This window comes from Leucopleurus acutus (genome assembly GCF_964270905.1).
Source record: "Leucopleurus acutus genome assembly, chromosome: 6".
NCBI classification, from domain to species: domain Eukaryota; kingdom Metazoa; phylum Chordata; class Mammalia; order Artiodactyla; family Delphinidae; genus Leucopleurus; species Leucopleurus acutus.
The window spans coordinates 65242989-65266280 of record NC_139149.1 but is presented as its reverse complement, the minus strand read 5'-3'; the positions used below and the strand labels follow the sequence as shown (position 1 = coordinate 65266280).

General features: G+C 34.9%; 1 protein-coding gene across 8 annotated transcripts in view; it reads left to right on the top strand.

The window, feature by feature from the left end:
* ZNF385B (zinc finger protein 385B) overlaps positions 1 to 23292 on the top strand; it is a 311863-nt gene that overhangs the window by 249282 nt on the left and 39289 nt on the right. For all 8 annotated transcript variants that reach the window (XM_082840917.1, XM_082840924.1, XM_082840920.1 and 5 more), the window contains one exon: positions 3101 to 3211. In XM_082840917.1, the coding sequence (XP_082697043.1) occupies positions 3101 to 3211 (111 nt within the window). The remainder of the gene's footprint in view (positions 1 to 3100; positions 3212 to 23292) is intronic.

Below are 23292 nucleotides of genomic sequence, written 5' to 3'. Positions count from 1 at the left end.
CCACTGAAATGACCCAGGTATTTGTAGTTACTGCATCAGATGGCATATACTCAAAACATCAGCTGGGCAGTGTCTGTTTCAAGATATCAGATGAATTGGCCAATGGAACGTTCTTTCTTATACCATTTAAAGTCTTCTTTCAACTAAATCATGTCCTCCCAAGTGACATTTGAATAAGAAGTATAATTATATAACTCTATGATAAACAGAGAAAGATAAACAAGATTTAGAAAAAAGTAGACCTGTTCTTGAAATACCTATAACAAAATAGAGAATCAAGTGGAAAATAGAAAAATTTGTTCCAAGTGAGAAAGATGGAAGATAAAATTTTCATATGCTTAGTGGTAAGTCATTCAAAGGATGTAAAGGCAGCGGGAGTTAATGACAGGTGACAAGGAAGGGGGTAAAAGGACTGTGTTTTATGAGGACAAGTAGGATTATATGTGTAAAGTAGAGAAGTCGATTCTAGTTAAGAGTTTCTTGAAGGAACCTCCTTAGTTTGCTTTTCATGGAGCAGATGGCTGGGAACTTGCCTGCCTTAGTATTGGGGGTACTCAGCCACAACTCACCTTTCAGGAAGAGAATGCTCAGCCTTGGGAAACATAAACAGTATTTTCAGGCTGGTAGGGTACAAATGTGAGATTTGAGTAGACAAATTTGTATCAGGGGTTACTTGAAAAATTATGTAGGCAGCTAACAATTTCAAAAATGTAAAGAGAATGTTTATATCCAAGGGTTGTGTTGGAGCTCTCAACAGATATCTTTGTTTACTAAAAATTTGGAGCTAAATTTTTGTGGATGTATTTTTGTCTATGTTTTCATATTGCAGTATGGGAATAACTAGGATAGTGCATTTATTTTAGATGATGAAAGTTTTAATTTTTAATGGTAACTTTCAATATACTTTTGAAATGAGTAATAGGAAAGGATATACATTAAAACTATGTTTTCATGCATTATTGCTGCTGTTTTTTAAAAGTCTATTTTAATTTGCTTTAAAGAAAAAATATTAAGTGAATAATAACATATACAATAGTATATAGATACAGCAAAAATAATAAAAGTGGCATGCAGAAAATATGATTAGGGAATAGGCATATACTTTTATCTTATATAGCTCACACATCACTAGATGTATTTTTTTAGAGCCTGAGAACAGAAAATATCTCAATAAAATGCTCTTATTTTTTTAACTTTGCAAAACAGTGTAGTTTTTCCATCCTGCCAATATAGTTAGGCTGTTTTATTTTTAAGCCTGTCCAAACTGATTTGCCATCTCTAGTAGATCAGAAAGTACAGGTTCACCTTTTGCAAATGGATGAGACTTTAAGTGTATGCACTTGTTAGTAAGAAAGTGAACTAAGGTTTTATTTTCTGATCTTTTGAGATTTTCTTTGCCCATAGAGGGTTTTTTTTTAATTCTCATTTAATACAATCAATTACAACCTTGAGCAAAACAAATCCCCAGATTTTCTAGTAATAATATTTTACATTTAGTGGTTAAATTTTAAAAAAAATTTTTCTTAGAGTATAGTTGCTTTACAATGTTGGGTTAGTTTCTGCTGTACAGCAAAGTGAATCAGCCATATGTATACATATATCCCCTCTTTTTTGGATTTCCTTCCTATGTAAGTCACCACAGAACACTGAATAGAGTTCCCTGTGCTATACAGTAGGTTCTCATTAGTTATGTATTTTATACATAGTAGTGTATATATGTCAATCCCAAAGTCGTTAAACATAATACTCTTAACAGTTTTTTCTTTTTCACTTCTTAAGTTATCATACATAAAATTGACTTTTTGGGAATGCGCATAGTTCTTTGAATTTCAACACATGTATAAGTTTGTGTAACCACCACTACAGTCAAGATATAAAATAGTTCTATCACTCCAGAAAACTCCCCTCTTTGACTTTTTTAAGCGTTCCAAACCACATAACTTTACTTTATAGTGGGAATACACTGTCCTGTCATCTCACTTAAACTTGTAGCAAAAAAAAAAAGGCTACTTTACTGTTCAATAATTCTGTAATCCACCCTCTTTTCTAATGTATTTAAGTTCTTCTAACTGCTGATTTTGCACTTTGTTGATTCATACGCCTCATCAGGGATAGTATTCATTTCCCCTCTCTACCAAATATCATCAACTAATCCAGTCCTAAATTCTAACCTCTGGAGATTTCCTAAACAATGGTGTCAATGGATCTGTCCTTGTTCATGTTACATCTGTTTATAAGTTATGCTTTGTTCGTCATTGTTTTTTGAACTGCCAGTTGTCTGACATTAATGCTGGAGATTATTATCTGGAGTACACAAGAGAATCACTGCTGTGTCTCTCTTTTTATAGGCTCCGCAGATAGTGTTCTTTCATTTTCCAAATACTTTCATGGCTTTGTGGCATACTTTTTCTATGGTATCACTGTATATTTCTCTGACTGTTTATGGTAAACGCAAACCAAAGAGAGAAAGTCACAGGTTATAAGTCAAAACTTTACTTGATCAATATTTAAGCAGGGTTGCATATTAACCAATCTGTTATAGGCATTTGAGTGACATGCATTTCCAGTAGAATGAATATCTAGAGTACATGAACAATAATAAATTATTTTTAAATAAAGGTCAACATTTTCTGTGCTGTGATAAAGCCTGTCATTTATGACTTTGCCGCAAATAAAAAACTAAGAAACTTAAATACATCTGTAACAGTCGTCATTGAAAGCATTTCAGACCATCTTAAGTATTATTACCTCACATAGGGAAAACATTTACAAGTTAATTTTAACCCTGATCTTTAGATCTTAAGTTTTCTTGTTCTATGATTCTTTTAAGGTTTTTCAAGGTTTCTTATGTAGATATAAGATTTCTTGAAATGTTGTGATTCTCCTGTGATTTTTTTGTGTTACGATTTCAAACCAATTTTTTTGTTTCTATTTTTAATTCCTGGAAATAAGTACATTACTATCGAATGAGAGTCTTTATTATCCTTGTTTGGGAACTAAAAGTTAAAACGTTAAGAAATAATACAGTTACTTTTACTTGCGCACACTATTATCTATCCTTTGAAGTTATAAATTGACTATTTTATCATTTGCTCTTTAGATGGATCCTGTGCAAAAAGCAGTCATTAACCACACATTTGGAGTGTCCATTCCCCCAAAGAAGAAACAAGTTATTTCTTGTAATGTCTGTCAGCTTCGCTTTAACTCGGATGTGAGTATCACCTTTTCATTGCGCTCTGTAGTCTGTCAAGCTCTAAGTCTGATTGTTCTGAATATGTACATCTCTTCATATTTACATACTCTCTAGCAGCCCCTCCAATTGATGGCCCACTTATTTCAGTGTGCTAGATTTTCAAGGGATTTGGATTCAACATTAGAAACTTGAACAACAGAGTGGCTAATGTCAAAAATCAAGGATTTCTCTATGTAATCAGTCTCACCTATACCATTTTACACTTAATCCCACCAGTTATATTTACTTTTCAAAAATACTTGAATAGCAGAAAATATTTTTAAAAGTTTAAAATGCAATGAAAATATGAAAAAAGTGCAATGAACGTTGAAGAAAACCATTGTTATTACTCTTGATAACAAGTGTCACGTTATATGTGTGTGTGCCAAATCATATTAAGTACCTGAGAGAATAATTTATTATACAATTTATATTTTCCCAGACTATGGAAATACAGGGAAAGCTTTGTAAATTATTTTATCTGGCAAGCATAACCATCCTGTTAAGAAAAATGATAACAAGAAAAGGGTATAAATCAATATTTTACGAAAGTCGATTTTAAAATGTAGAATAAAATAACATAAAACCAAAATAAATAATATTAGAATATTTATAATACCCAATGACCAAGTAAAGCCAATGAGCAATGCAAATCTGAATCTGGCGGCTGCATATTGTATGTGATATTTCCCAAGTTACTTCACAGTAGAAATCATTTTGCCAAGAGTATATTATACGATTCATGAGTTTTGGAAATACTAAAATAATAAATATCTTTGTTTGAATATCCATTAAATGATATTTTGATAATTCTACACAGGAAACATAATGAAAATTATAGTCATTGGAAAAGAGGAGATATACTTTTCATGATTTATAAAAGTATATTTAATGCAATTTCAACCAAAAATCCAATGACTTTTTTTGGCACCTGATAAAATCTTTCTCAAATTCCTTATTCAAGAATTAAAATGTTCCTAAATAAATTGAGAAATATGTAGTACCAATTCATTCAAAGTCTCATTATTGTTAAGATGTCATTTCTCCCCAGATTGATCTATAGACCCAGCACAACCCAGATAAAAATCCTAGAAGGCTTTTTTGTGGAAAATGCCAAGCTATTTCTTAAATATACATAGAAAAGAAAAGCCCTATAATAGCCAAAATGTTTTTTAGGAAAGAACAAAGTTTGAGAACTTATGCTTCTTGATTTTAATATTTACTATAAAACCTATAGTAATCAAGAGTGCAATACTGGTGAAAGAACAGTAGACATATTAATCAATAGAATAGAATAGACCTGCACCTATACGGTCAGTTGATCTTCAATAAACTTGCAAAGACGGTTCAATGGAGAAAGGCTAATCTTTGCAACAAATAGTGCAATTGGATATCCACTTGTAAATTTAAAAAAGAACCTTGACTGGTACTTCACACAAAATATAAAAATTATTTCAAATAGATCATATATATATAAAACCATAAACTTAAAACTATAAAACTTCTAGAAGAAAACATAGGAGAAAATTTATGTGACCTTGAGTTAGGCAAAGGTTTCTTAAGAAACAAAAATATGAATTATAAAAATGCTTATATATTAGACTTCATCAAAATTAAAAACTACTCTTCAAATGACACTATCACACTGTTAAGAAATTGAAAAGAAAAGCTACAGACTGGGAGAAAATATTTGTAAAACACATGCCTTGTATGCAGAATATTTAAATAACTTACAACTCAATAATAAATAATAAATGGGCAAAAGATTTGAATAAGCACTTTACCAGAGAAGAAATATGAATGACAGATAAATATGTAAAACAATGCTCAACATCATTAGCCATTAAGGAAACGCAAACCACAATCAGACACTACTATACCTATTAAAATGATGAAAATTAAATAAATTGATATTACCAAGTGGCAAGGATGAGGAGCAACTGGAATTCTCATTCATTGTTGTTGGAAATACAAAATGGTGCAGGTCCTTTAGAAAACAGTTTGGTAGCTATTTATAAGAAATTTTATAATGTTATAGATACGTTTCCCATACAACCCAGAAATCCCACTTCTAGGTATTTATCCAAGAGAAATGAAAACATATGTTCATATGCATGTGTCTTTTATAGTAGCTTTATTCATAATTGCCCCAAACTGAAATTGATCCTAATGTCTATCAACTGATGAATGGATAAACAAACTGTGGTATAGCCATACAATGGAATACTACTCAGCAATAAAAGAAATGATGTACCAGTACATCCCACAACATGGATGAATCTCAAAGGCAGTATGCTAAATGAAATAAGTTGGACACAAAGACTATACACTGTATGGTTACACTTATAAAACTTTTGCCAAACACAATACTGTGGGGACAGAAATCAGACCCGTAATTAGCAGGGTCTGAGGGTGGGGTTGGGTCATTGATCACCAAGGGGCATGAGGGAACTTTTTTGGGTGATGTAAATATTTGAAATCTTCATTGTTGTGGTAGTTACGCAACTGTTTTTGTTTTTCAAAACTCATAGAACTCAATACCTAAAACGGAATTTTACTGTATGTAAAGTATACCTCAGTAAACCTGACTAGAAAAAAATGCAGTGTGATAGGAATCGTGAAATATTTTGTAAATTGAAGACTAATTAATCATAGAGACATACCTACTAGATATATTAAACTATAATATTACTACTAGATTTAAGGTGTAATAATTAAAGGAATTTTTTAAGAAAAAACAGAATAATAAATACTGAAATAGATCCAAGTATATTTAAAAATTTTGCCCACTTATTATCCAAATTTATACAGTCACACAGGGAAATTAACGTCTCTGTAACTTTACAAATATAAAATGAAAATGCTCGCTGCTTAACTGGCCACTTACAAAATGAATATCCACCAGAGGACATGCTCCATATTTGGTTCTAGCATTCCTACTGCAGCAATACCTGATGCTGAAAACATCTCATAATACAATGCAAAGAGATCGCAAAGTAAAATGGCAAAAATCTTGCAAAAGATGCAGACTTTCATGAAGTCTATGAATGTCATGTGAGAGAACAGCTTAATACAAAGCCACTGACAAATAAGCATCTGCCTGTTAGAGTTAAAGAAGAGAAAAGTAACGAGGTTTATGATAGACAGGCTCTGCAAAGCAAAATGTTTTGACCATCAAGTGAATAATAAGGACTTTGAGGCAATTATGAATCCCTTGAATTAAAAAAACATATATTGGGGCTTCCCTGGTGGCACAGTGGTTGAAAGTCCGCCTGCCGATGGCAGGGGACACGGGTTCGTGCCCCGGTCCGGGAAGATCCCACATGCCGTGGAGCGGCTGGGCCCGTGAGCCATGGCCGCTGAGCCTGCGCGTCCGGAGCCTGTGCTCCCCAACAGGAGAGGCCGCAGCAGTGAGAGGCCCGCGTCCCGAAAAAAAATAAAAAAACATACATTTACGTGGTCCAAAAAGCAAATTAATTTTAAAAGGTACATTGAAAAATCTTGTTCCATCCTATTCCCCATCCTCCCACCCTCCATGCCTTTCCCTGTCTATCTTGTAACCACTTTAATGTTTCTTGCCTATCTTTCCTGGGTTTGTTTATGCAGATTGAGATTGAATATGTACTCAATCTCCTCCCTTTTCTACATACAAGGTAGCATACTATTCACACTTTTTTTTGCCCTGCACTGTTTTTACATAACAATATATCCTAGAGAATTTTCCCTATCAGAACATAGCAAGCTCCCTCACTGTTTTTTTATAGATGTGGTAGGCAAAGATGTTCACATCCTAATCTCTGGACTCTTTTACTATATTACCTTGTATGGCAAAGGGGAATTAAGGTAGTAAATGGAATTAAGGGCACTAATCAGCTGACCTTAAAATAGATTATCTGGGATTTTCCCGCAGGCCCAAAGGCCCTTAAAAATAGAAGAGGGAGGCAAAAGAGGAAGTTAGAGTGATATGATATAAGAACAACTAGACTGGTCATTGTTGGTTTGAAGGTGTCAGAAGGGGCCACATGGCAAGGAATGTGGAAAGCTTCTAGAAGTTGAAAAATCAAGGAAATTGATTTTCCCCTAGAGCCTCCAAAATAGAATGCAGTCCTGCTGACACCTTGGTTTCAGCCCAATGAAACCCATGTTGGGCTTCCGAATTCCAGAACTGTAAGATAATAACTGTGTGTTGTTTTAAGCCACTGAGTTTACGGTAATTTGCTAGTACAGCAATAGAAAACTGATACAGTAGTCTATGTGTAGATGTCCCATAGTTTACTTAACTAGTCCCTTATTGGTGGACACTTAGGTTGTTTCTTATCTTTGGAGTTAACATAGATTCTCATAGCCAATAGATACAGATATAGGACATAAATTTGAGCCTCTTGACCCTAAATCCGCAACTCTCCAATGATACTATGTTGCCTTACAACCTTACTCATTTTCTTAGCATTTATTGTGCTCCTATTTTATGCCAAGCCCTATACATACTAGACTCCAGAGTCTAGCAGCAACTTTTACTAGTAAACAGTGTGAATGAAAGCACGCAAGGATTAACCTTATTAGGTCCTCTCAGAACGTATTCCAGGTCTTCTGTTCTGTATTTCATTACTCCATACATAGAAAGTCTGCACAGTGTAAAACACTGGATTAAGAGTCCTTGAATGTGATTTAAATCCTAATTTTGAACTTTGATAAACCACTTCACTACTGTGGGCCTCAGTTTCCTCTTCTGTAATGTAACCTAAAATGGACTACATGATCTTTGGGAGGACCATACCAGCTCTATGACTGAAAATCATTTCCATGGTATTTCTTTAGAAGGACAGGATATAAACACTTCCATCTTACAGGTGGAATAAGTAAGACTCAGAAAGAATGACTACGAGTTTTATTTTTTATTTTTGTCAGTCTTCTGGAGAGAGGTGTGCCAGTCTTCTTTCTACACCCCAGAATTGCTCTAGGGGCAGATTCACCTTTGAATTGAGCTTTATTCGATGTCACTAATTTTCTTTGTGTTTACTAACAGGGGCATGGACAGATGTACACACATGAGCACGTGACCACTGGCTTCCTTGTCACCACTCAAAAGCTATGTTGATAATGGAGAAAGAAATTAAATTTCTGAGTCATGCTTAGACTCTGGGCAGTAAAGCCACAAAGTCTGGATGGCAGATCCACAAGTGTGAAATGTACATGTTCTCAGTGTTTAGTAATGGTGCTGTAATCTGCATAACTGAGCTCTGAAACTGAGCATTCTTTATTTGGGGGAGAGTTTATTATTTTATAATTACCCTATTTTACGTTTTAATGTAAGAATTAAGAAGATGCTCATCCTTATTTTCTTTAATAACATTTCTAAATCAGCCTGAGACTGAATTGGCTTCACTCTTCAGTGTAGAAAATATGTTTATTGAAAAATCTGGGAGGCAGATTTGCTCAGTAAACAGACTACATTCTGACATTCTCCATTACCCATATAAACTGTACCAGGGCAGACTTCATGCACTAAAATTCAATGTGACCTAGTTTAAGTGTCCAGTAGCCCCCTTTGTCCAGCTTTTATCATCTCAGTAGAACTCCACTGTGGGAAAGCAAAAGGCTACAGCTTTATTTACACGATACAGCGTTATGCAAATGAGCAAGCATTAATCACAAACATTTCCCAAGTGAATCTTTGCAAATTGACGCCATTAACTTTGCCAGGGGCCAAGCATTGCAGTCCAGGAATAATGTGTCTTTCCAACTGAGCCCCAGACATTTGCACAAATGTGTGCAGCACCCGTGTCCCTAGTTTCTTCTTGGCAACCTTTTTTTTTCTAACCTGGTTTAAGCTGAGCACTGAATGAAATTATCCTGGGCCTGAATGCTCCCTTCTTCTCCAGTGAACGAGTGCACTGCAACTCTAGTATGGCTATAAATTGTTAAGCTTAAATCCGAATCTTTCCCTTTAGCTGGGAAATAATATGTTTCTAGAGTTAAGCCTTGCCAGAGAAATAGGTCTTCTATACTGTTTCATAGTTAGTTTTAAAGAAGACTCTCAAGATTATTGGACTTCCGGTTTTCATACGAAAAGACTAGAAACTAGAACTTTTAACACAAGCTTTTAAAATATTTTTGAGGCTGATGTTTCTCTTTTTGGCTAGGTTGAAAGTTGGCAGATCCCAAATAATTTCTAATTTTTGTATTAATCTCAATTTCTTAGAGAACAGTGGCAGAAGGATAAAGGAAACTGATCCTTAAACAGATTTTTACACAAAATCAGGGCAAGTTAGTACTCTTAAATGTTTAAAAATAGAGATGATCTTCTTTTATTGTTGCTATCTCAGAACAGAGTTAATCATAAATACCTTTAACTTATGACTGGATCCTTTATGCGTCATGGGCAAATCGAAATGAGAACATAATGATCTTTTTAATGAAGTTTTATATACTCTAATTCAGGAACTGACCCTGAAATTTTGATACTCAGCATTAATAACACAATTGATTCAGCATGAGATGCAGGGTCCCTAATCGCTGACCCCTAATTTGGAGCTAACTCATTTGATTTTTTGAATTTACACTATTACTTTTTGAATAGCATTATAAATCAAATCATTTATAGTTCAATTTTTTTTTTAATTTTACTTTGTGGTTCCTCTAAGTTTTTAATTTTGTTGTGTTGTTTTTGTGTTTCTTTTGGGTTTTGGTCATCCAATATCTCTATCTCTCATTTTAGACCACTGTTCTTTTTGCTGTGTTCTATTGCCTCATGTCTCAAGACATAAGGAGATGACCTCATGCCATTTCATTGATTAACGTAAGACTTATTAAGTACAAATGGACAGGAAATTAAGGATTTGCTTAGAAGTTAAATGACAGGGCGACCAGTTATTTGTGTGAACATTTCTGTAGGTGACCTGACTCTCCTATTCTTTCCTGTAAATCTCTCTGAGATTTCAGAAAGTGCAGTCACGCAACAATCACCCTCAATTCCCATATGACTGCAATTAGTGTGTAACTGATACATCCGCAATGCTACTTCCTTCTGCATTTGGCATCTTTGTCATCTTAGCAGTTTTCATTTGGAAAAGGTTATTTCATATGCTCTCCTGGACCTTTCTGCCCATATCTCTTTTTGTGTAGTTTTAATCTTATGCCCACTTCCTGATTTCCTTAGCAGTTTACATAATACAGCACAAATTCTCTGTCTTGCATAAACAAACTGTCTCTACCCGCCATCTGCCACTTAAGAGGCGTTAGTGTTGTTTCTGCTAGAGCCCTGGCATTCTCTGTCATCCAGCAGGGATCTCAGCAGTCATGAGGTTAGGGAGAAAGCCACAAGTTTGGGTCCCACATAAATGCCCTTTCCGTGGGCTCTGGGCTGACCCTCCGTATCCTTTGGCCCCCAGGCCTAACTGCACCTCTCCTCCAGCTGCCATGAGGCAGCAAGTCCCTACAGCAGCTGCGGTTCCTTCCCTGGAAGGTCAAAGCGGCGGGGAAGTAGGAACGCCTTAGACGCCTTCTTGGAAGATCTGTCTTGCAGCAAAAGCGGAAGAGGCACTCAGCTGCAAGGTACCTGCTTGCGTTTTCTGAAGGATCAAGCTTTTTGCTTATCACCCCATCACACTCTTCTAGGGGACTCTGCATTTTGCTATTGGCTGCCTAGCGCTGGTTTTAACTCTAGAAATTCTGTTCACCAGTTATCAGTGTTTTTCTTTCCCTATCAAAACGTGTTCTCTTCTACTAAGCCATCATGTTCTTCCTTCCTGTGTTCTCTATCTTCTCTTCCCTTCTCCCTCTCCTCTAGCTCTTCTGTTTTCCCCCTCTTCCTCTTTCTCGGGCACAAAAGTACAACAAATACACTATTTTTCCTTTCTCTCATGGACATAGTGTCTTTATTAAACTTTTTTAGGTTAATAACTGGATTCATTGCTTTGAATTCTGAGGCACTTTTCCCTTGAAAAGCCCCTAGAAGGTAATTTTTTTAAAAAAGTATATTGAACATAGTATTTGAAACTCTAACCAACATAATGTTTACAAAAATTTATACTTTATTTCCTGAATTTTCAGACATCACCTCTGATAACTGACATGTCAAGAAAAACCTTGAACAGTCATCTTCTAATATTTGGCCTTCCTTACATCACCACTCTCAGATGTGTCCAACAAATATCTACACATGTGAGGTCTACAGATCAACTTAACTCTTCCCTCCTCTCACATATACATATACAATCACTGCCTGCTACCCATGCACACCTACTGTATTTCTCTTGAAACCCTTGAGGTAGATAGCAGCTCCTTTAGTCTATTAATTTATACTATATTTATATTTATATAGTTGTATATAAATTGTGTACACACAGTTACATATAAGTATATATGTGTAATTTGTTGGGATTTTTTTTTTTTAAGAATTGATGCTGATAAAATGTGAGACGCAGAGTTTTAAGAATACTGGTACCTAGCCTGCTAAGTTTCACCTATGCTAATATTGGCCTCTCATTCAGAAATGAAATAAGCCATGGAAATTGGTCCTCACTAAAAAGTGAGTTTATGATGAAGGGATTTGGAGAAAGTTATACTCAAACTGAATTCTGCAGCTGATCATTAAATAAAGAAATACCACTGCGATAATACTCTCATTGCTGGGTTGGGAAGTGAAAGCTAGCTGTAAAGTTTACATCTGCTGCTAAGCAGTACAAATTATTAGATAAATGAATAATTTTGTGAGTTTGAAAAACCAACTGATTCTGTTAAGAAAAAAGGTACTGATGATACAAAGAATCGATAGCATTAAATGGAAATCTAGAAAATGATAGTCTGCTTTTGTCAAACATTTTACATTTTTCCCATAAACAAGACTATTTCTATTGATTATTAGGTATGGAGGGTAGTGAAGCAGATAGCAGGTAATTAAAAGCATAAATCTCAGGAGCTTGGGAAGGTAATTCTCTGCTTTGCAGGCAGAGCTGACAAAATGATGAACATTTTCTGCTTCAACATGACAGAAATATAGTGTGGTTACAGGGGAAAGGAACATACCGAGCTAAAAGTTGGCTTCAATAGCTGCTGTTTAAGAAAGCTCTTTAAAAAATTTAGTCTGCCTTTTTGAAGCATATAGTAGTTCCTTATTAAATTTTTTAAAAATTGCCTTAAATTAGCACTATAACATTACCAGAATGTCACAGTCTTTCTCAGAACTACCTTATTTTAAGTGGGTATTTGACAATTTAGGACTAAGTTTAAATTCATCACTGAAAGAAAGTGAAGATTAGGATAAAAGTGAAGTTTTTAAAAAGTGAGCATTATTACTTATAAAGACTCTTCAGATCCTATATTTAACTAACGGGGAAGTTATGCAACACATAATTCAATCATTTGGGGCTTTTCTTAAAACACATAGATGCCTCACATGACATATTACTTTAGCTATTTATATGTGTTTAATAATATTCAAAGTTAGAATGACCCGCCTAATGTGATGTGAAGAACAGTAAATGTGAATGCAAAACCCACCATCAGAATATGTTCTCAACAGAAAACCATTAAGCATCTATTGATCAGTACTGCAAGCTTTGGTATATTTCCATTAAATATTGGTTTGCTGATCAAATATTAGTAACACCTTTTTAAAAATATTATGGGTGGTCTTTTTTTCCTGTGTTAGTAACTCTTTTAGACAAAATTAAAAGATTCCTGAAAGGATTTTCAGGTCATTTTGTTGTGATTTTTGTCATCTTCCCACTTTGGGGTTGGGGAGGACTGTTGAAGTCTTGTGTATTTTTCCTTTTTGTTTGGTATGGATTTCTCTAGTTAAGACTGGGTGTGGAATCCTTAGCAATAAGATCATGTTTCACTCAATTCTTGTGGTTTGGATTCTTCAGCTAAAAATTTATTCAACATACAATTAGGAATCAGGTAAAATTTCTAGGCTGGACACCTGTAGGTTTCCTGAATGATTAGTTCCTGGTTTAAAGTTTGTATTCAGGCTTTATTTAGTACATGTTTGGTTTCCCATAACTTGTCTTTTATTTTGTATGCTTGAGTGGGTAATTGGCTATAATTTCACAACTTTTACAACAAGAAAAAAAGTATTACTTATGTAAGACAAAAACAAAACAAAAAAGCGGGATGCAACAAGAAGTAATCGTGCCTACTCCATTGCTTTCAAGCAAGAGGCTGATTTAATACAGTTAGAACATCTTGCAGAAGAGATAACTTTTAACTACTTTCATCTCTCAAGCAGCTTTTTGAATAAAGTGACAGCATTTGCCCCGGAGGAAAGAGAACTTTAGATACGGTCGGTCAGCATAAAGATCAATTTTGGGTTTTTTTTGGGGGGGCGGGAGGGCCTGACTGGCCAAAAGGCACTTTATGAGGGGTGGCTTGTCATGGGGGAGAGGACAGCATATGAAGAAGTACTGCTTTAGCTAATTTCTAAGATTTCAAGCTGGGAAACTTTATTGGAAAAATAGTGTTGCTGATCAATGTGAATTCTTCAAGGGGAGTAAAGAAGCTGTCAACTTAGCCAGGGACAGGAAAAGAGTGTCAAAATAGTTCCTGCCTAGAAAGGAAGATTCAGGAAATATAAGACAGGTTCCTTACCCTCATAGACGTGATTATCTAGCTAGGGGAAAAAAACTAATACACTTAGAAACATTGCTCAACTGTGTGATGTGAAGAACAGTATTACTGTTATTACTTATATTAAACTGCCCTGCTGTAGGGTAATATAAATTTAGGAAAGCAGACAGCACATGGGCTAGGATTATCATGAGCAGAAAGCTAGCATTTGACGGATGACTGTTCTTCTGCCAGGCTCTATATTAGATACTCTCCACATATATTATCTCTGTATTTGTACAGAGGTTCAAGAAAGAAGTAAAACTGTGAAAGGCTTGAGAGATGGTCAGCATTTGATGGCGAGAGAATTAAAGAATTATTAAGTGCTAGAGCTGAAACAAACAGAGCTTCTTGAGGATGTGGTCTATGGATAGGCTGTGGGGGGTCCATGAACTGCGTAAAATTATGCAAAATTTTGTCTGTCTGCATACCTGAAACCAGGATCACTTAGGAGGATGGTTGAGATGACTGAAACTTCCATTCCCTCAGGGTGAAATGTTCCACAGCTTCCTTTGGTAACATGTTCCAGGATTTAGTCATTTTTAGTATTTCATCTTACCTAAATCTTTATTTAAAAAAAAAAAAAGAAAGAAAAAAGAAACCTTGTTCTTTTCCCCCCTCACTTTAATTCTGTCTTCTAGGGCACATGGAAAACAAACGTTGTATTCACTACTCAGGAAACAGATCTGGTGAACAGGAGCTCCCAAGAATGCTTCACTCTGTTTAGTTTCTGACTTTTGGGGGCTGAGAATATGATTCAACTTTTATTAATTTGTATTTCCTTCAGATAGAAGTGTATTTCAGCTCTTATCAGTGGCATACCGAACATTTCTGACACCAAGAGCAGATCATTTTTAACATTCCCTCTATAGGACAAAGTCATTTTCAGAAATAATTATGAAATTACATGAATAATAAGAAAAGCCAAGAAAGAAATTCAGAGACTTTATTAAAGTTTTAATATATTACTATACCCCTAATATTACAGTACAAAAAAGGAAAGGATTGATCCTTTTTAATTACATTAATGTGTTTGTAAATGAGAAAAAATGTAAACCTACATATTATTCTATCACAGTAATGAATAATAACATTACAGTAACAAATAAGTAAATTTTAATAAAATCAAAATTATATAAAAGATACAATTTATATACCTACAAAATTGTACCACTGATATTTTCTTCTTCACTCCTTAGTTTTAAAGCACAGAATAACGTAAAAAGAAGCATAAATTTCAATTTCAAAGCTATTAACCAAAGTCAGTAAAATCCATCGTGTATAAGCTAAAATTTATATTTATCAAACAAGAATAATACACCTCACAGTTGGCACTGTCTCACTCTTAAAGTTTAAACACAAATAAAAATTCTAATCAGTCATCTAAAATGAGAGAATTGAAGTATTTCAAGTTCTGTTTTGTCTTTACAGTCGCTGTGCTATCATTCTTTATTTCAAATCAACTACTGAAATGCTAGAATATGAGGGGCACAGAGTTTGCAAACTGATTGCATCTGAAATGAACTTAAACGATTCTTAACCATTAGGAACTTACTTTCAAAATGAGTAGTTGTAGCAGAGTCATTGTGAATTGGGAGTTTGATGATATAGCAAGTTCTCTATATTAACTTCCATGTAGGTAATTAAAAGATAAGTAAAAAGATATGCTAATTTCAAGTTTACATATATATTATTAAAATTCACTGTAATCACAACAATTGTTTAAAACTTAGACCAACAAATTTTTTTTCAGGGAGGAGTATTTTATTTCTAACCTTAGAATTGCCAACCTGTAATGATAATAAAAAGCAGCCCTATTTTTAGTCAGTTTTATTACTGTTTTTAAATTATCTACACGTAGTGCAGCCCCTTGTTTCCTGTACTGAAGTGGACATCTCCTCCCTCCCCTTCAGTATACCACAGATGTTTGTTACTCCATTAATAGGAATTCCAGTGCTACTTTAAATACATGTTACATTTAGTATGGAGATATGTTATGCTGACTTAAACTTGTAATCACCAAATAGTTTCCTTTTTATCTTTAATAATGCCCACTGAATGTTCTCTGAAATGTAGCTTTCATTATCTCTGACCTGTGAGCTTGAGGTGACCTAGTTTTTGCTCTGGAAAGAAATAACATTCTATATCATTTGAGAGATACCTATGGAGTCCTTTTATGTGATGATTTATTTGTTCATGTCATGAATTTTGGGCTTTTTCTTATATCATTTGAGAGGAATGGGAAAGAAAAGACTCATTAAAGGGGTACTTAGGTTATTATAGTTTTGTAATTTAAATTGTGTAAGCCAACAAAATGCCCTATATGCACTTTTAAACTAAAAATACCAACAATCTCTTTTTAAGATTTAATTTACACAGATGGTTATAAAAGGCGATATTCATTAACATCTGTAAATGTTGAGGAAATGATGGATGCCTATATTTGTAAAATGCCAGAATAGAATTACTAAATGTGCAGATGTAGATTAAAAAATACAAAATTTGAATATCTGAAAGGCATTCTCTTCAGGCTAGTTTTCTAAAGATCTAGACATTGAATAATTGTCTTTTGCATAAGTTTCCATTTTTATAAATGCAGTAAATTCTTATTAATTTGGATGACATTAATTAGGGATTTGTGATAATTCAGGTATGGGCTGAATTGTACTTTTGTTTGGTCCAAATTCTTTCTTCAAAGATAATGCAAATGAGTGTTGCAAAGGAGGTTGAAGCATAGAGATTTAGAATACCAACAGAACCAATTTTTTCAAGCTTACGTAAGCACTTTAAGAGCAATGATTAAAATACAAGTGATAATATAATTTAAAATAATTCTTATATATTTTAACACATCACCTAAGAATCTCTGGTAACGAACAGCATTTCTTCAAAAATGTTCAACTTTTTCAACTTTTTTTTACCATTTCATTATGCCCTGTACCCAAATTAGTCCATATTGTTGAGGTTTTTCTGAAATTATAGTCATTTAGTAATATCTAATACCATTCTCTTTTTTTAAAGCAAATGATTTTCTGTGACTTGGTTAGCATTTTCCCAGTAAATCTTTTGAGTCAAGTTTTTTAACTTACATGGTATCTAGGTTTTATATTTCAGGCCAAAGAAGCATTGTTTTGAGGGATGACTTATCCAATTTAGTTATCTGCACTGATCAAATTGACTGAATGATCCATAAATCACTGATTTTGTGTTCTGACCTGGGGCTATCTTGATAGACAGGTGAGTGACCCACTGTATATAAGAATTGTTTTTCCAATAGCTGAGCAATTGGTCTGTTAGGAATCTGCTCATTCCACAGAGATGGATCAAGCAGCCAGACCCCCCAAATCATACCAACTGGTGACCCCTGCTTTAGTCCACTGCTTCTCATCATAGGCAGAAGTCAGTCAGGAATTTGCAGGAAGTAGGAGGTACTTATTTGATTATGGTCACTCTTGATACCAAAATCTTCACTCTCTTGGTCTCTTACCATCCTCAAAATACAGGTTTCTAACCAGTATGCACATCTCTAGTCCAGTTCTTGTTACTCGCTCCATTGTTAGCTAGCCTTCAGCCACAATGGCTTTCTTTTATTTTGATAAAGCTGCCAAGCTACTTCTCCCCCCTCCCTTTCGGTCTAGTCTCTACTCCTCCTGCAGGTCTCCCGTTTTATGTCTCTTCCTCACAGGAGCTTGTCCAGACTCCCTAGTGTAAACTAGCCCCACTCCCAAGAAAAAATTTTATAACACCCAATAATTTTCCTCCATGAAATGTATCACAGTTTGTAAAGATAACTTATTTATATAACTATTTAATATATGTTTCTAATACACATACACGCACGCACACACATGCACAATTGTTGGCTCAAGGACTGAATATGCTTTGTGCATTACTGTCCCCCCAGTGCCTAGCACACTTATTTATTGATTGAATACATGGTCCTAAAGAGGATTTTTTTTAACTTTAATTTATGCAACCCAAGGATTGGTTGCGAATCACTGAATCCATTCTCTACAATGAAAACTATAACTTACATGACTTTACAGGTCACCTCCCCAGACCTTTTTTCACTTCCAGATCATTCTGTCTAAGGAAATGAAGACTATCTTTTACCAGAGGGGATAAGGGAGAGAGTCTATTCTGTTTTGGATCTTCCATGGTGAAGGCTGTTTGGACCCTGGGCTTGGGACTTGCTTCGATGGTGCAGTAATTAAGAGCCTAATCTTTTAATCTTGGGTTGGAATCCAGGGTCTTCCATTTCTGGCAGTGTGGTATTAGACAGTTACTTAACTTTTCAGAGTCTCTGTAGACTTGGACTAATAATAATACCTGCCTCATATGCTTTTATGAGGATTAAATGCGATACTGTCTGTAATGTACTTAGTGCAGTGCCTGGTACACAGCAAACAATAAATGGTAACTATTTGTCACCATTTTTGTTATTGAATTCAGAGTAGTTTTTGTAACCTGACGTTGCGTTTGCAGTCTTTCTGGTTGCTGTGTTCTCGCTATTTTTCTGCATTCATCATAATTTTCCTTGGAGTATAGCTATACATAGGCCCCTTATTTCCACAGACATGGCCACCATTATGCTTTCTCTGCAACATTATCAAATATTCTTCCAGGACACAAAGACCTCATATTATTTTCCGGTTATTTTATGAGGTTGTTTTGATATTACAAAAAAAAGTATTTTAGCATTTAAGATGTTGTTATAGTTCAGTAAGAAGTATAGTTGTGTGTATGTATTTTTAATTATTTTTCCTTTGGAGTTTTCACTTCCCTTGACCTCTGTTTTATTACTCTGTATATCCAGCTTTTCTGATGGCCTCTTTTCTGTATCCTCTGCTGATTTCTCTTCCTCATCTTACCTGTTGAATATAGCTGTTTCTCAAGATTCTTTCCTCAAAATGGGTTTTCTCCTCTCTATTCTTAATTCATCAAGAATCTCATCCATCCCCAGGCTTTCATCTATCATCCCATAATGTGGTTACAAAATAGATGTCTCCAGCCCCAGCCTCTTTTCTCAGCCATCACTTGTGTTTTCAATTGTTTGTTGAACCTCTCCACTGTGTATCTCATGAGCAGCCTAAATAAATAACCAAACTGAATTCTCATTTTCCTCTGCAAAATTTCCTCACCCCACCACAACTGCATTTTGGTTAATCATTTTACCATTTTCCCTGTTATTTGGGCCTGAAACTTCTAGAGGGAACTCCAATTATTTCTTCTTCCTCTACCCTTATTTTAATTCTATTGTCAAGTAATAAAAAATCTTTTTCCATTCATTTATTCATCCATGTAATCAGTATTTATCAAATGTCAAGATGTTTCAGGCAGTGTACTAAGGTACTAAGTACCTTACAGGTACAAGCCTTAACGAATATTATTGTCTAGTCGGGGGAAGACAAACATTAATCATGTTATTATAAAATTTAATAATTTTTAAATTGTGAGAAGTGCTATAAAGAAAAGAATCCAAAAAGTTAGGAGGTGGCCTAGTCTGGGGGATCATGGAAGGCTTCTTAAGGAAGTAATGTTTGAGCTGTGTTCTGAAGGATGAATAGGAATTAACTAGGAAAAGAGAAAAGAGATAGTATTATATTTTAGGCATGTGCAAAAGGCTAGCACTGTACTTATACTCCAGCCACACTTTCTTTCAGTTTCTCCAAGAAAAAACAAAGAGACTGCTACCAAATGAAACTAGGGATAGGTAGGGAGTAGGACATATAGGTCTTGAATATGATGATTTTAGATTTTAAACCAAGAGCAATGAAAAGATGTCAAGGATTTTAAGCAGAGGAATGATATGTTCAGGTTTGCATTTTTTAAATATCACTTTGGCCGCCACGTGGAGAACAGATTGTAACTGAGCAGGAGGGGCCTTTGGGTGATCGCTAAAGAGCCTGTTGCAGCAGTCCAGGTGAAAGATGATGGCAGTCTGGACCAAGATGGTTGTGGTTGAGATATAAAGAATTGTCTTGATTAGAGAAATATCTAGGAGGTAAAATCTGTAGGACTTAGTGATTGAATGTGAGGGTGGAGGTAGCATGTGACAATGAGAATGATCCCTAGATTTAGCTCTTACAATAGAGGTAGAGTGGTGCTATTAGCAGAAAGGGAATGCTAGAAGGAAGACTAGGTAATTTTGGCAGCAAGGCAGAGACAAATGATACAAGGAGTTTGGTTTTGAACTTATGTTTAAGGTTCTTTGAGATATCCAAGTGGATATTATGAGTCTGGAGCTCAGGGGAGAGATCTGGACGAGAGAGGTAGAAACCAGGAAATTATCAGTATAGAGGTGGCTGGGAAAGTTGTGTGGGTGAAACTGAACAGAGAGTAGACAGGAAAGTTTGGAGTGAGAAGACAAGAAGGCTTAAAACTGCGCCTTGGAATATGTCAACAATTCAGTGACAGGGCAGGGGAAGATGAGGCTGCACGTGGCTCGGAAATGTAGGTGGGGGAACATCAACCTTGGAAAGAGCCTCTGGAAAAGTGCCTTCCGGAAGAAGCGAGAGATCAGCAGGGTCACGTACCCCTGATTGGTCAAGCAAGACGAGAAATAAAAGATGTTCTTGGTTTTAGGACTTAAGGCATTGGTGTCTTAGTGATGTCTGTTTCAGTGGATTGAGGTGGACCATATTAGAGAAGAGAAATTGGAGATGTGCATACAATCAATTGACCATATTAGTCTGTGAAAGGAAGCTGAAAGGGTGAAAAGCTAGGGTTGAATGTAGCTTGAGGGATGGTTTCTTTTGGATTGGGGAGATCAGGGCTTGTTTAAACATCAATGATAAGGATTTGATTTGGAAAGGGGGAGTTGAGTATCAATGTTAAAAAAGAGAAAGAGTAATAGACCCTGGGAAAGGCAAAAAGGAACAGAATATCTAGATAGAGACTTGATTAATAGGAGGAATAGCTCCTTTTCTATGAAAGTTCTGGCTTTTGGTTTATAGAGCCCCCTGAAATTTGAAATCTGTGTGTTTAAGAACCCCATTACTCTTTGACTTGCTATGGTTAAGAACCTTCTAGTAGTCTACTGTCTTTTTTTTTTCCTTTTTGTAGGTCTTAGCTGGATCAGAGTGTGCTAGAACAAAAGCCCTCAATGGCTTCTCATTACCTACCTAATTAAGTATGGCATTGTTAACTGTCTTCCCACTATCTAGTATTTAAGGCCTAAATAATAAGACACTTGTCTTTCTAATCTTTTCTTCCATTCCTACTCCACACACACCCACATTTCACTCAAACTGGATTATTCACATTTCCCTAAACAAAAACTGGTTTTGCCAAATACTTCCTTCTTATAGTCCTCTCCTTATTGAGAGTGTATATCTCGTCTTTGAAATCCTTTGCATTATTGAAGGCCCATCTCTTTCTTTTCTCAAATTTTCATACAATCTTATTAAGCCCAAGGCAGGGGTGTGTGTACATTTTGTTGCCTGATTCCTAGAAATATGTTTAGGAAAACATATAACTATAATATATCCATAATGACAAATCAGGGCATGGAAACTAATTAGGATATTTTTAAATGTCTGCTTTAATTCAATTAAAGCACTTTAAAAATCATTTTTCGTTGTAAAAAAGAAGAAAAATAATCATTTGAATCATCTAATGTCTATTTTTGCATCAAGGGTGACAGCACAACTTTGAAAAACAACCTATATATCCATCAATAACATATGGTTGAAATAAATTACAGTTCATTCATATAATAGAATATACACACCCATTTTAAAATTAGAAAACTTTCTAATTACTCGTTTTAAAAAATCTCTAAGATCTGTTGCTGAATAGAAAAAGCAAAATACAAAAACAACATATGTGGTATGTAGGCATTTGTCTAAAAATGGAAGAAGGGGGGAAATACACACATACATATATATTTGCTTGATAGGTATGTAAATCATCTCTGGCAGGATACACAAAAAGTGACGAGAACTAGTTGCGAAGTCTGAGATGTAGACTTTTCACTATGTACGCTCTTTTGTTTTATACTTTTCAACTGTGTGATTATATTACCTGGATAAAAAATAAATATAATTTAAATTTAAAAGAAACAAAAGTAATAGCTAATTGGACAGAAATGAAATTCTGTAGAAATCATTGTTGATTCAAGTTCAAAAATTGCAGATATTCCAAATATTATAACTATTGGTTATACTAGAGTAGAAAATCATCTTTTAAAGCCTTTCTGATCCTTCAGTGGGATTTTATTTTGAACTCTTTTCAGCTCTTGCCTGGATGACTGTAACAGCCTCCTTTCCCACTTTGCCTCATTGACAACTGTCCCACCATACACACACAGCTTGTTCTCCACACAGTAACCAGAGCCATCATTTTATAAACAAAAGTCAAACAAGGTTACTTCTCTGTTCAGAACACTGCTGGGATTTCCCATCTTCTCAGAATAAAAGTCAAAATCCTTAGAATAGCCATTTGCAGTTCCCTGGACCTTAAAGGCTCTTCTCCCAGGTATTTACCTGGTTAACTCCCTCACTTAATTCAGGTCTCAGTGCAAATGCCTCCTCAACAGAAACTTTCCTTAATACCTAACATGACACCCAGCCCATCATTGTCTATCCTCCTTACTTTTCCTTATTTTTTTATAGCACCACCTAACATATTCATAAATGTATCGCTTAACACTTAACTACCGTAAAATATATATAAATTTGTATTTTATTGTTTGTGTCCCCATACTAGAATGTATGACCTGCATCCCACAACACTTGGAATGATGCCTGGATCGTAATAGGTATTCAATAAATATTTGTTGAATGGAAGAATGAATGGACTCCCAGCATTAAATTCCTATTTTTAGAAGATTTTACTTACTCTATCCTATATATATAATTCAAAAACATTTTATTGAGTCTATACCGTATAATAGGTGCTTCAGAAGACTCAAAGATGAGTAAGACAGAGTTCACATTGATCTTTTCATATATGAACAACCTTTGTTGTGACTCTAATTGGTGAGTAGAACTTTTAGCACAATACTACTTGGAATCAGAAACTGAAAGGCCACTTAGCATTCACTGATAATATTGAAATATTTTGGTATTTATGGGTGAATCAAAATTATGGGCATTTTCATATTAGTTTTTCCTCCAGACCAATTTTTTATATGTGAGGAAGGTTGACCAGACTAATCTGCAATGGAAACTTCTAGTTTAATCTGGTACTTTAATGTAAAGATAGCCTTAACTTGACTCAGGTTAGCTAAGTGACTACTGAAGAGGTACAGTTTTATTATTTTCTCTTACTTATATTTGTATGTTTTGAAAGGGTATGGTATTAATCTTCACATTTACATATTTCACTTAATTTTGAATTATAAAATATCTGCTGGGTTTTAAAAAATTGGTTTAGTGCTTTAGGGTAGGAGTTTTACAAAAATCTGTTTTGTAAAAGAGATTTTCAAATGAGTAATGCTAAATAAATAA